This window comes from Emydura macquarii, unplaced genomic scaffold (genome assembly GCF_026122565.2).
Source record: "Emydura macquarii macquarii isolate MOO-44397 ecotype Brisbane River unplaced genomic scaffold, CSIRO-AGI_Emac_v2 contig_6, whole genome shotgun sequence".
Taxonomy (NCBI): Eukaryota; Metazoa; Chordata; order Testudines; family Chelidae; genus Emydura; species Emydura macquarii.
The window spans coordinates 464,348-477,961 of record NW_027130143.1 but is presented as its reverse complement, the minus strand read 5'-3'; the positions used below and the strand labels follow the sequence as shown (position 1 = coordinate 477,961).

Genomic DNA, 13,614 nt, shown 5'->3' with positions numbered 1-13,614 from the left:
AAAACTTTCCTCTTCTAATCCAAGAGGACTTTGATCTCGATGTTGTTGTTGTCAAACCAGTCCTGATGGCGGCAGGTAGTGAGGCCAATGGATTCCTCACAAGCCTCGTGGCTGGTCTGTTTTAGGGCTTCCCAGTCTTCTTCCACACTTGTGGTGGTGTTTCCAAGTGTGTGCATATGGTCAGTTTTCCTCTGGAAGTTCTCTTGGTGCTCTGAGGATTGAAGTCTTCGGATGCTGTATTGCTGTCTGAGTGATTTGATTGCTTTCTGTGCTTTGGTGCAATTCTGATGGACATGACCAGTACCTACACTGGGAACAAATATGACATAATAGACTCTTCAGTCTAGCAGAGAAAGGCATAACACTAGCCAATGGCTGGAAGTTGAAGCTAGACAAATGCAAACTGGAAGCAAGGCATTAATTACCCTGCCCATTAAAACTTTACCACTGTAACAATTTAACAAGGGTTGTGGTGGATTTTCCATCACTGACCATCATTAAATCAAGATTTGGTGTTGCTTTGAAGACTGAGGCTAGGAATTATTGTGGGGCAGGTCTCTGGCCTGTGTTCTACTGGCGGCTGGACTAGATCACAATGGTCCCTTGTGGCCCTGGAATCTGTGACTGTGTTTGGAGGGGCTGGGGTCATTCAGGCTCCTGACAAAGAAAAGACTAGAGACGAGAACAAGCTGAGCTGTTTTTCCCGTATAGGAATCGGTGGCTGGGTATATTTAGTGTCGTCCTCGCGGGGCTTGCGCGGGTGAGGTGGGGCAGCACTGATGTCTAATGATGCTAATGCTTGGTTTTCATTATGTAATGAGAGACGTGCACCATGGTGGTGGCACAGAAATTATGCTAACTAATAGTAAGATTGCTAAAATCTTCCAAGGGTGTTATACCAGGAGACAAGTTGGCAGGTCGTGGGGACAGATGGTTACCCCGGGACACAGGAGGTGGATTAAGACCATTTTGAATTTGAGAAGGCAAGTGCTTCAGGAGACTGTGCAGTGCTGCAGCTTTCTCTGGGGTGCAGCACAGCGGCAGGGAGAGCCCAGGTGTCAGGATGGGCACAATAAAGCAGGCTGGGGTGATGCTGCCTCAGGACAGGAAAAGAGAGAAGCCACTTTCTTCATCAGGCTTTTACCGCCTAAAGATCCCATTAGGATCTTAGTGAAGCAGTACAAAGGGCACTAGAGGTTAATTGCAAGGGCAGGAGATAACAGGCGTTTCAGCTTGAAAAATACAGTTAATGCGCATGAAGCCCAAATCGTGAATGGGAGGAAGACGCAGTGGCTGGGATTGAGTGGCCAAGCAGGGGAGGAGGGAGCACAGAGACATACTAATGTTCACACTCTTGTAACCCTCTCCTTCCTCAAATGCACACCCACGACCTGTAGTGCCCTGGGGAAACTGAGGGCATGTCTACACAGGAACATTTGGGAAAGTTAAGCCAAATGAACTGAAGGTGTGAATCCAAAGTGCTTTAAACTCCTGTATGGATGCTCTCTTTGAGAGGTAAAGAGATCTTAGTTCACTTTAGTTTAAGAAGCAAATGAAGGCAACCTTCCTTCTGAATGAGGTTATCCACAGAGGAGCTTAATTCATTTTAAGTTAATTCCATTCAAACTAAAGGGAAGGATAAACAACAGGACTGCAACTAGTGTTTCTTCCCCCCCTCCCCTCCAAAAGGACAAACTTTAAAAAATGATGAGAATTAGTTAGAGGAAGCTGCCTGGAGTGAAGAGCCCAAGGATCTGAGTGTGGAGGAGGGTTGGCGTTAGTTTAGGTTAAAGCTGCAGAAACTCTCTGGAGCCTGGATTCCAAGCAAAGGGGGCAGATCTCTTAGGGAAGGTTCTGGATCAAACTAGATGGGCAGGCATCTCAAACAAGTTATTGAGAGAGAGCCTTCAAGGAATGGAAGAAGGGAGGGATCAGCAAGGAAAGCTACCTCTGGGAGGTCAGGAAGTGTCGGGATAAAGTGAGAACTGCCAAAAGCCAAGCAGAGCTGGACTTTGCAAAAGTCGGTAGCAAAAGATGCTTTCGCCATGTAAACAGTTTTAAAAAGGGGAGCCCACTAAATACCGAGAGGATTAAAGATAAACTAGGTATGGCCCAACACCTCAGTGAATACTTTGTTCGGTTTTTTAATAAGGGTAATAGGAAACTTGGGGTCAGTGGCAGGGTGGCTAATGGGAACAAGGATATGGAAGGAAAAAGTACCACATCCTAAGTGGACGCGCCACACAAACACCTTAATGGGACCAAATTGGGGGTCCAGATATCTCTATGCAAGAATATTAAAGGAATTGTCACATAAAATTGAAAGTAGATCCCTGGGCAGGACTAGTGTAGAGTCCAGCAGTGGGACCGGGATCCCACAGGACCTGCTGCCATAATAGTGGAAGCAGGATTAAAAATAGACACGCGCAAGTCCAGCAGTTAGGATTTCTAATCATAGAATCATAGAATCATAGAATATTAGAGTTGGAAGGGACCTCAGGAGGTCATCTAGTCCAACCCCCTGCTCAAAGCAGGACTAACCTCAGCTATATCATCCCAACCAGGGCTTTGTCAAGCCTCAGCTTAAAAACCTGTAAGGATGGAGATTCCACCACCTCCCTAGGTAACCCATTCCAATGCTTCACCACCCTCCTAGTAAAAAACTTTTTCCTAATGTCCAACCTAGACCTCCCCCTGCAACTTGAGACCGTTGCTCCTTGTTCTGTCATCTGCCACCACCGAGAACAGCCTAGCCCCATCCTCCCTAGAACCCCCTTTCAGGTAGTTAAAAGCCGCTATCAAATCCCCCCTCACTCTTCTCTTTTGCAGACTAAACAAGCCCAGTTCCCTCAGCCTCTCCTCATAAGTCCTGTGCTCCAGCCCCCTAATCATTTTGGTTGCCCTCCGCTGCACTCTCTCCAAATTGTCCACATCTTTTTTGTAGTGGGGGGCCCAAAACTGGACACAGTATTCTAAATGCGGCCTCACCAATGCCGAATAGAGGGGAATAATCACTTCCCGTGACCTGCTGGCAATGCCCCTCCTAATGCAGCCCAATATTCCATTAGCCTTCTTGACAACCAGGGCACACTGCTGACTCATATCCAGCTTTTTATCCACTGTTACCCCCAGGTCCTTTTCTGCAGAGCTGCTGCCCAGCTCGTCGGTCCCCAGTCTATAGCTGTGCATGGGATTCTTCCTTCCTAAGTGGAGGACTCTGCACTTGTCCTTGTTGAACCTCATTAGATTTCTTTTGGCCCAATCCTCCAGTTTGTTTAGGTCTGTTTAGGTTAATGAATCTATAAACTTGGGGGTTGTACCTTATGACTTGAGAATTGCATATATAGTACCTGTATTTAAGAAAGGGGGGTGGGGAAAGGATCTGGGAACCTACAGACCCATTAGGTTGATCTCAGTTGTATGCCAGGTTTTAGGACAAACTTCGCAAGAGAGAGTAAATTAAAGGCATAGTCGTAAATGGTAACTGGGCTAAAATACAACATGACTTTGCCAAAGGTAGGTTGTGCCAGACCAAGCTGATCTGTCTAGCTGATTTTTTTTAGACAAAGGAAATGCAGTAACTCTAATCTACCTGGATGTCAGTAAAGTATTTGATTCAGTTCCACATGAGAAATTATTAATTGAATTGTATAAAATGAGGATTAATACAAGAATTGGAAGTGAAGGGTGAACTGTCAGGCTGGAGGGAGGTTACCAGTGGAGTTCCTTAGGGATCAACATTGGGACCAATCTTCATTAACATTTTCATTAATGACCTTGGCACAAAAATTTGCAGATGACACAAACTTGGGAGAAGGATCAGAATATCATACAAGAAGATTTGGATGACCTTGAAAAATGGAGTAATAGTAGTGGGATGAAATTTAATGGGGTAAGGTCATGCATTGAAGGACTCAGAACAAGAGTTTTTACTGTAAGCTGGGGACTTACCACTTAGAAGCAGTGGTGGAGAAAGACCTGGTGTATTGGTTGATCACAGAATAACTAAGCTGGCAATGTGGTGCAGCCATGAAAAAGTCTAATACCGCACCTAATGCATCCTAGAATTACATTTCCAGTAGAGAGAGAGAGAAGTGTTATCAGTATACAAGACACATCATTTGGAAAACTGGCTGCTATTCTGGTGTCCCATGTTTAAGAAAGATATATTCAAACGGGAACTCATACAGAGAAGGGCTACCAGGGTGATCAGAGGAATGGGGAACCTGCCCTATGAGATGAGACTTAAGGAGCTTGGCTTGTTCATCCTAACAAAATGAAGGCTAAGGGGAGATGTGATTGCTCTCTGTAAATGCACCAGGGAGGGAGAGGCGTTATTTAAGTTATGGGGTGATGTTGTCACAAGAAGAAATGGCTATGAACTGTCCATTAACAAGTTTCGGCTTGAAATTAGATGAAGGTTTCTAACCATCAGAGGAGTGAAGTTCCAGAAAAGCCTTTCCAAGGGGAGCAGTGGGGGCCGGGGGGAGGCAAGAAACCTAACTTGTTTCAAGACTGAGTTTGGTAAGTTTATGGAGGGGATGGTGTGCAGAGTGGCCTCCAACTGCACGTGCTCCATCTGTGACTGCTATGAGCAAATCTCTCCAATAGCCGGAGACAGGGCACTAGATGGGGAAGGCTCTGAGTTACTACCGAGAGTTCTTTCCCAAGTGTCTGGCTGGTGGGTCTTGCCCACATGCTCGGGGGTCTGACTGCCATATTTGGGGTCAGGAAGGAACTTCCTCTCACGTCAGACTGGCAGAGACCCTGGGCCATTTTCACCTTCCTTTGCCGCACAGGGCACGGGTCACTTGCTGGTTTGAACTAGAGTAAATGGTGGAGTCTCTGTAACCGGAAGTCTTTAAATCAAGATTTGAGGGCTTCAATAACTCCACCAGAGGTTATGGGCCTATTGCTGGAGTCAGTGGGTGAGGTTCTGTGGCCTGCGACGTGCAGGAGGTCAGACTAGGTCATGATAATTCCTTCTGGCCTTCAAGTCGAAGTAATGCCCTTTAAATTCACACCTTCGTTACCTTGGTTTAACTTTCGATGTAGAGGAGCCCGGAGACGCTCGGCTCTTTGGAGTGTTTTTTCCAGCAACTCGAATTCCACCGCTGGCTCTCCGTAGGCTTTAACTCGAGCTGCAACCCTCATTAACAGCCCAGGTGCCTTGTCTTTGCTGCCTGAGTTAGCCTAGGTGGGGTAACGAATCTGAGTTCAGAACACACCTCTTTTGCAGTGCAGAGCTACCCTCTGTGGCTCTGACAACACCTCATAGAAACGTGGGTTGCTGAAATAAATCCCTAGGATCAATTCCTTAATGTCTCAGTGGCTCCACCTGCTGGTGATCACACTCCGGTTTGTTACTGTCCACTGTGCCCCACCAGTCTCAGTTGCTCCATTCTTCCCCCGAGGGCAGTACCGGGCAACTCTCCCTCCTTCCTGGTGCTGGCGCAGCATCTGCTCGTTTACTCTTCCCGCTCAGCCTGTAGCCGAGTGTTGGAGTCAGTAAGGCAGCATGGGCTTTGCTAACGAGCATGTGGGTGAGACCCGGTTCCACAACTCCATTTGCTTGGACCGGGATGGTGAAGGGGATCGATCTAAGTGCCTGGGGTTTGGGTGAGAATGAGCTGGTTTGGGCTTCATCTGGTGAGCCGGGGTGATGGTGGTGGGTGGGGGAACAGGCAGAGGAGTTGGTGGTTCTGCGAGCTCCCTCTTTTTGCCTGCCCTTCGTTGCTCAGATTAGCACTCCAGATTAGCACTGTGAGTGCTCCAGGAGCTGCAGTGCCCCAGAGCAGGTCATGCTGCCAGTGCTCGCTTAGAGCTGCCGGCCGCCACTGCTGTATTCGGGGCGTCCCCACCGTGATCCAAGTGTTTCATCTGGAGGCTGGACACGGCCTGTGTGGGACTGTCCTGGCAGGACACTTTGCATTTGCAGCTGGTGCAGAACGTAACTGTGCTGGCGTGGCAAAGCCTCCTGTGGAGAGCATTGCACCTGTGCTCTGGGATCTGCACTGCTCCCAGTTCACTTTCAGGTGTCATTAAAGGGGATGGATTTGACCTATGAACCTTGAATGATTTGTTCCTAGCTCCAGGAGAGACACCCCTGTGCTGCTGCTGTAATGCACGGGGAATCAGTGAGGTGGTGTAATCAGGAAAGGGGCACAGGCCAGATGCCAGTACGGGACCCTTGACTCTGGAATTCTCTTCGGCCCTTAGGTTGGGAGGATTTTGCCACTGATACTGAAGTGTGCTGATGGTAGGTCAGACATTTGGAATGTGCCTGAACTCGGGTTAAAATAGCAGTGAGGACAAGGCAACTCGGCTTTTAACTCAGCTTGGCAGCTTGAGGTCACCCCCAGTTTCCTGTAGAGGCTGTAACTCCAGCTGCTCGCCTGACTTAAAACCTGAGTTGCCTTGCCCTCGCTGCTAGATTTAGCCCGTTAGGAACACGTCATCTTCTCTTTTTGCAGGCCAGACACACTCTGAGGCGGCGTTTTCTAGTTCCGTGAGCATGTGGTTGGGTGTCAGACTCCTGAGATCTAACTCCCGCTCTGATACAGACTTGCTGTTTGCCTTTGGGAAAATCACTGTCCTCTCTATGCCTCAGTTTCGCCATTTGTAGAAGAGTAGCAATACTTCCCCGCCTCCTGGGAGACCTCTGAAGTTGCAAAGTCAACACGCTCATGAAGCTGAGACCCTGTTTCCAATAGGCCTCTGGCATCTCTGGAACCCCCTTGGCTTCCCTTCCAAGGCTTCCTGTAAACAGGAGAAATGCTCTTGGCTCACACTCCAAGCGTCTCACTCTCTAACCGAGGAGTCTGAAAGGACAAAACACAGGCCTTGCAGAGGGCTTTTGGGCGGCTTCTTTCCCTGTTTCCTTGCTTGTACTCTAGACTTGTTCCCTCAGTTGTGCACTTCAGCATGGTAGTTTTGTATTCTGCACTGTCCCGTGGTCCAGAAGCTCTCCCTGTTCTGATCTGTGTCTCTCTCTCTCTTTCCATAGTGCTCAGTATTGGTGAAGGTGGCTTTTGGGAAGGAACCGTGAAAGGACGGACTGGCTGGTTCCCGGCAGAGTGCATTGAGGAAGTGCAGATGCGGCAGTATGATCCACGGCACGGTAAGCTTTCCTGCTTGCATAGAGCCACTGGCTCTCGGGTGCTTGACTGAGCACTTCCTCTGCTAGGCAGCCGTGTCCTGTCCCACACATTCCGACTTGTGGATTTCCACTTGCACAGAGCTCTCAGGCTGCCCATCCTCCGCATTGGGTGCCCATCCCATGAACTGCAGCCCACCAAATCACAGCACTTCTATTACAGTCAGTTTGTCAGTGATTCTCTAGCTGCTCCCAGTCCAGAGTTCCCACCGTCAGCACCTCCAGGGCGTTCAGTGTCACGGCCTACGTGCTTGCTGCCCGCTGGGACGTTAGTCATACAGGGCAACGGCTTCAAATGCAGCCACTGGTTGTTTTGGGTGCCAAATCTGAGATGATTCATATGTCACCAGTCGAGTGGCTACAGCACTTCCAGCAGTGGCTGTCAGTTTGATACAGTGCATCATTCAGAGGGGCTCATCTCTTTAAACAGCTCTCAGCTTTCGCTGGCTGGAGGAGCCAGCTCCCATGTGCGTCTCTGACTGTATTCACAGCATTCCAACTCACTGCAATCGACGCTAAGTGGCTGAGTGATATGGGACTGGTTTGCTTCCCCTTCCAAGTGCCTGTCTTCAGTGCCTTGTGCAGGCATTGGCTTAGTGAGCAGTTGCTCACCTCAGGAAGCTCTGGTCTCCTGGAACAGCGCCTAGCACTGCGTGAATGGCTAGGGAGGGACCAGTCCATCTGGTGCTTTCCACACAGTTGATAAGACACAAGTTGCATCTAATCCTCCGAAGAAGAGGCTCCATATGTGGGCCTGGCTTTCCAGGAAGGAGGTGTGGTCATGGCAAAATCCTTCCAACAGCTATGGAAAAAAGGCAGCTGTGCTACTGTGCGCACAGGGCCATGGCAGGTGCTGGCGTGGAGTCCTTGAGCATCAGTGCTCTGCACTGTGTTTAACGTCCTGCCAGGCTCCTATGGCGCCCCAGCTCTGCTGGCGTTGAGACTGAGAAGCCCGTTCTGTTCAAAGGGTCACTTTCTAGTTGTGCGAAGAGCCACATGCTCACTCGGATGGTCTTGAAATGAAACGTGGTGTGCTTCTGGGGGTGTGGGGTAGGGTTAGTGAAACTTGGGGTCACTGGAGCAAGGGAGTCCTGAGGCGCAGCGCCCCTCCCCCCATTTCTTGAGCTTGACAGCTTCTACCAATCTTTTTTGCACACCACACGAGCTCAGCCCATGGCTCTGATTGTCCCTTGTTTGCTCTCCGCTGCCTGACATGGGTCGTAGCCAGTGCACGGTACCAGGGCAGTTTGGGGGAAACAAAACGAAAAGCCTGATTAAAGGAAGCGTTTAGCTCTCCGTAGAAGCACATGCTTCATGCTCGCACACCAGAGACTGCAATGCCTGCATGCAGAGAGATTAGCCAAAGGTTTCAGACCAGCCAACCTCCCCGTGGCTGAGGGGCATGTTGGGGGTGAACATAAGCTACCATCAGGCACTGCAGATTCAAACCTTCCCCCTTGGCAGAATTCTGAATGTGAATCTGCCTGTAAGAAATGGAGTGTGTGTTTCTTCGTTTAGCCGTTATTTTGGGGAAGTATAGTCTGAGTAGAGCAGAACATTCAGGAGCCGCTGAAACTGTTCTACACGTGACTTTTTGCAGAGAGGGGGATAAATGGGGTTAGGTGGGGGGAAGAGACACCGGAGGAGTGATACGGGGCTGGGTGACAGGGTGCATGGGGGGGCCTTATGGATGGAGGGTCCCTGTCAGCCCCACATTCTCCCTTAAGGTATGTGAGTGTGGTGGGGTCTGGGAGACTGCCCCACTGGGGTGTCTGCCCCTCTGTTCCTGTCACCATGTGTCTACTGGGATCTGAGCCCCTTTCTCTGCCCCCTCCTGTGAGCTGGGATCTGGAGATTCCTGCCCTTTTATGGTGTCTACGCCCCTCTCCCTGCCCCTTGGGGGTGGAGGCTGTCACTCAAAGGGGCTCTGAGACTCTCTGAGTTTGAGCTGGCATCTGGGGAAGCCCAACTTCTCTGTGTGAAGCGTACCACGCACACTGAGTTGGCGTTGAGAATGGGCATGCTCGGTGCATGGCACAGGCTCACACACGCCCTCCCTGGAGAGGGGCGTGAGAACACCCCCAGAGATGAATGGAGCAGTTCAGATCTCTCAGAGCTATTGCTTCGGGCTGTGTTCATCTCCATGGGGTGTTCTCACTTAGATGAATCTAGGAGCAGGCCACTTCAGTCTGAGCGCCTCGTATATTGCAGATGTACGTATGTATCCTCGCCCTGTTCTTCCTACACTGTCCGGTCTTAGGCCTGGCCTGTGCCAGGCCTCGGAACATAGCAAAGCAGTTGCTGGTTCATTTCATGCACTTGATCTCTGTTGCTTGATATTTACCCAGTTAGTGCCTGGCACCCGCAGCCCCTTTTGGGGAAGCATCAGAGAGTGATGCTGCCTTTTTAGGAGGGAAGAGGCCAGTGTACCTACGGTCAGCTGAGCCCAGCTGGCCTTAAAAGAGGGAACCTGGGCTCTACAGGGTCAGGAGGTGGTAGGTGGGAGCTGCGAGAGATAGGAGAAGTCTCTGAGAAAGCTGTAGATGATTCCTGGGGGAAGCTGAAGGCAGGAGAGCAGCACGAGGGGTTTGCCAGCTGATCTCTCCAGGGCTAGAGAGGACTGAAGGCAGGGCAACGGTGGAGGTACTTAGCCACTGATGTCTCCATGCTGGAGAGCTAGAGCCAGAGGGCTGGAAAGGGCTGAGAGCCAGGGGAGAGATGGTCCCTGGTGAGGATGAGCTCCCAGCAGAGAGGCTTCTCCAGCTGAAAGGGCTGGGCTGGGGTGGCTGTCCTGGCAGAATGACAGGAGAAGGCCTACGAGGAGCCCGGGTTTGGTGGTAGCTGCCGTAGTCTGGTACGTGCAGCACCGAGGACTAGATGTTGTGTTACAACGTTCAAGGACTGCAGGCACAGAGTGATCAATGGCCTGCGTTTGGGGACTTCCGTCAGGTCTGTCTTGTGCTGTTTGTATAAACCGGCCCCAAAGAGGGGGACTGTTGAGGCAAAACAGCTTGTATGGACTGTTCCCCTTCTGCATATTCCCACTTGTGGGGTCAAGGCTTCTGTGCCAGGACCTCCAGGAGACTTCTGAAAAGCCGTGTCCATGGGGCCCTTGCCAGCCTCTGCCTCCCGTCCTGGAAGGTTCTTAGGGTACAAAAAGGCGAGTGGCTCTGGTTGCAATCCAAGCTCACTGCATCATCTCCTCCTTCATCAGTGTCTCCCCCAAATCGCCTTGAGACAAACGTTTGTCAGTTGTTAGGTTTCTGTCTTTCACGGTAAAGGAGATGCCCGTCCAGCCTGGGCTTTGTCTCGATCCACAGGCTGAGCAGACTAAGTTGGTGCCGAATGAGTTCAGTGTAAGCTTCAAAGGTTTGTCAGGGACTCGCTGCTGGAGGCTCCAGGATCCTCGGCACCAAAGTCCAGTAGAGAGACAGATGCTGGAGTGCGCAAAGAGGTGGCATGCCACGAGATGGTCCTCAGGTCAATAGCATTCGTCGACTCCAGAGCCTGTTCTGGGCCCATTGAGACCTACCCCGAAGTGTCGGCAGCAGCTTCCTGGGTTCAACCCTCAGCACCTCAGAGTCTGGATTCCTTCTGGTGCCATCTACACCAGAGGCTTATGAAGTGGCTTGGACTTGCTAAACCTCTGGGTACTGGTGCCCTGGCTGTTCAGGACTCCTTGTGCCTGGTACCAGCACCTGATGTTTCAGTGCCTGTTGTTCTGGCTCTGGCCCTGGCTCACCACAGTGCCATCTTTGGTCCAGGTGCCTCCTGCGAACGTGTTGTCTAGAGGAGAGCTTCCATGATTTCGCCAGTAACTCTGTTTTCAGGGTCTCAACATCACTCCCTGGTACTGACAGGTTCAGCCCCACCCTTCCTGCCAGAGGAAGTGGACTCGTTGGATTCTGAGGTTGGCTCTGCTTGCAGCCCACGCATGTGCAGCAGCCCCCACTAGGGCTTGTTCCACCATGGTATCTGCCAAATCCACACCATTGGCAGTCTCATAGGGCCAGTGGGCTGGGCATAATTGGGTCTTAGCCCCATGCCAGTGGCCTTTCTGAAACCTTAGAGGTTTTCCACCAGTGTCTAGATCATGCCTGCAGCCCTCATGGTTTGCCTCTTCGGATAAGTGTCATAAGCATCTGCACCAGAGTCACCAACTACCTGTCCCTGGTACCAGGACCAGTACTGAGCAAGAAGATGTTCTTCGAGTAGCATTCCTATGGACCCGCCACTGTGAGTGTGTCTGCATCCCTGTGCTGCTGATTGGAGAATTTTGGTAGCAGTGTCCGTTGGGGCTGCACATGTGCTGTCTCTTCTTGTGCTGCATCACCAGGCTAGCCAGCACAGGCAGGCTAACTGTGCTCAGTTCCTTCTCAAACGCCCCTGCCTAGAGATGGAGCCTTTAGCTGTCTGTTACCAGATCGTTAACTCTCCTTTTCACTTGTTAATCTTTTAGCTTTAGAAACCTTTTAACTTTCTTCTGACTCTTTATTTGGCCGTGCCTTTAAAAAAAAATAGCAGAAGAAAGAAAAGACTTTGTTCTTGTGTCAGTTCCCGGTGAGAGGGGACACCCCTAGACAAAAGTATGCCCAGCTCTCTGGGCTTCAGGAAGTGTTGCACTTGCAGCAAAGCAATCCTGGTCGCGGACAAGTGCCCGTCCTGCATTTGCTGCCTCGGCAAGGGCCGCGTCCAACAGAAGTATTCCCTCTGCCGCATCTCCAGTCGAGATCCTGCAAGGACAGAGAGCTCTGCCAGACAATCACTTTTATGGAGGCAGCTCTCCGACCCAAACCTCTGATGGGCTTGAGTCTTCCTCTCAGTGTTGGACTTTGAAGGACAGTTGGTTGAAGAAATGGTCTGGGGCTCCTCTCATATGTCAAAAACCAGAGAGGGAAGTCCCCTACGCGAGCCAAGGGATAACTGAAAGCAGTTGCCATCTTGTTCAATATTCACAGCACCGCTGGCATTGGAGTCATCCGGCACTCACACTTCATGGTGATCATCAGTGTCTGGTACCACTGATAGGCCCAAGGACCCTTTGGACATGGCTCTGAATCTTCGGTACAGAGAGATACGGGCAAACGCCTAAGGCACACCCAGTATGCGAGCTGATGTTGGTACCATCAGGCATTGGCCCATCCGGCACCAGAGAGAGAGGTCTCCATCCCCCCCGGCATCGTCACCAACAATAGGGAATTCAGTGCTGACTGAATTCCATCAGACGGCGGACCTGGCTATGCCGGAAGCACCTGACTCTCCACCCCTTGATGTGAGATCACAGCACCGAGCCATGGCCAACCAAGAGGTATTTCCCCACAGTCATGCCATGCCCCTCCATTGTCAAGTGAGGGATCGGACAGTGTGCCAGAATAAGTTTCTCAATACTTTTCCCAAGCTCCTTATGAGATCTGATATCAACAGGGTCCAGGAATGTACCACCAGATGGCACCACCACCATCTTGGTATGGCCACCTGTGGTCACCTCCACCAGGCCATATGCCATTGCCCTGGCCATACTGAGAGCCCTGGGCAGTATACTGACAGCCTGCCTCAGGGGCACTGAGCATCACCTGAGAACTTTCCAGACATGCTCTTTCGGCCACAGCATCATAGGCCTCAGAACCTCAAGAACTGGAGAAACAGGAGGTAGACACAGAAGAGGTAGCACCCAAGGCCATATCCACTTCTTCATCGGATGAAGCGGTCATGCTGTCACCTTCTTCTATGGCAGACAACTTCCGCTTGTTCCAAGAGCTGGCAAAAAGAGTGGCTGACACCCTCCACATATCAATAAAGGAGGTTAAAGATACACACCACCAGCTCATCAATATCCTCCCTGCTTCATCTGCTTCCAAAATCACCTTCTCAATTAACGAGGCCATCCTAGACCCAGCTAAGACGGTGTGGCAAATCCCGGCTTTGGTGGCCCTAACATGCAAGTGGGCAGACAAAAATTATGTCCCTGTGAAGGAATTGGAGTTCCTGTTCACCCACCCGCCACCCATTCCATTGTGGTAGACACTGTGAACTCTCTTTGCTGACAGCACCATTCTAGGACATCACCCTATGACAGAGACTGGAAGCACCTTAATCTCTTTTTGGTAGGAAGGCATTCTCCTCAGCCACCTTACAGTTTCAAATTGCCATCTACCAGGCACTCACGGAAAAGTGCGCATCTCCATAAATTACAATAAATTACCTGACTTTATTGATAAACTGCCAGAGAACATCTGGGACTCCTTCAAGGCCATCATCCAGGAAGGGCAGCTGATAGCAAAAACATCTTTGCTGATAGCAAAAACATCTGTACAGATACAGATACTGTTCTTTTTTTCTCAACCCTTTTCCTTGGCCCTTTTCAGGGACCACTCACGGCTGTCTTACTGCAAGAGGAGCAATCTCTCCTTCATGTGGGGGCCACAGAGGAAGTTCCTACTTCCTTATCCTAAAAGCAA

General features: G+C 50.6%; 1 protein-coding gene across 2 annotated transcripts in view; it reads left to right on the top strand.

The window, feature by feature from the left end:
• SHANK3 (SH3 and multiple ankyrin repeat domains 3) overlaps positions 1 to 13,614 on the top strand; it is a 663,543-nt gene that overhangs the window by 436,529 nt on the left and 213,400 nt on the right. For both annotated transcript variants that reach the window (XM_067548257.1, XM_067547515.1), the window contains exon 14: positions 7,007 to 7,120. In XM_067548257.1, the coding sequence (XP_067404358.1) occupies positions 7,007 to 7,120 (114 nt within the window). The remainder of the gene's footprint in view (positions 1 to 7,006; positions 7,121 to 13,614) is intronic.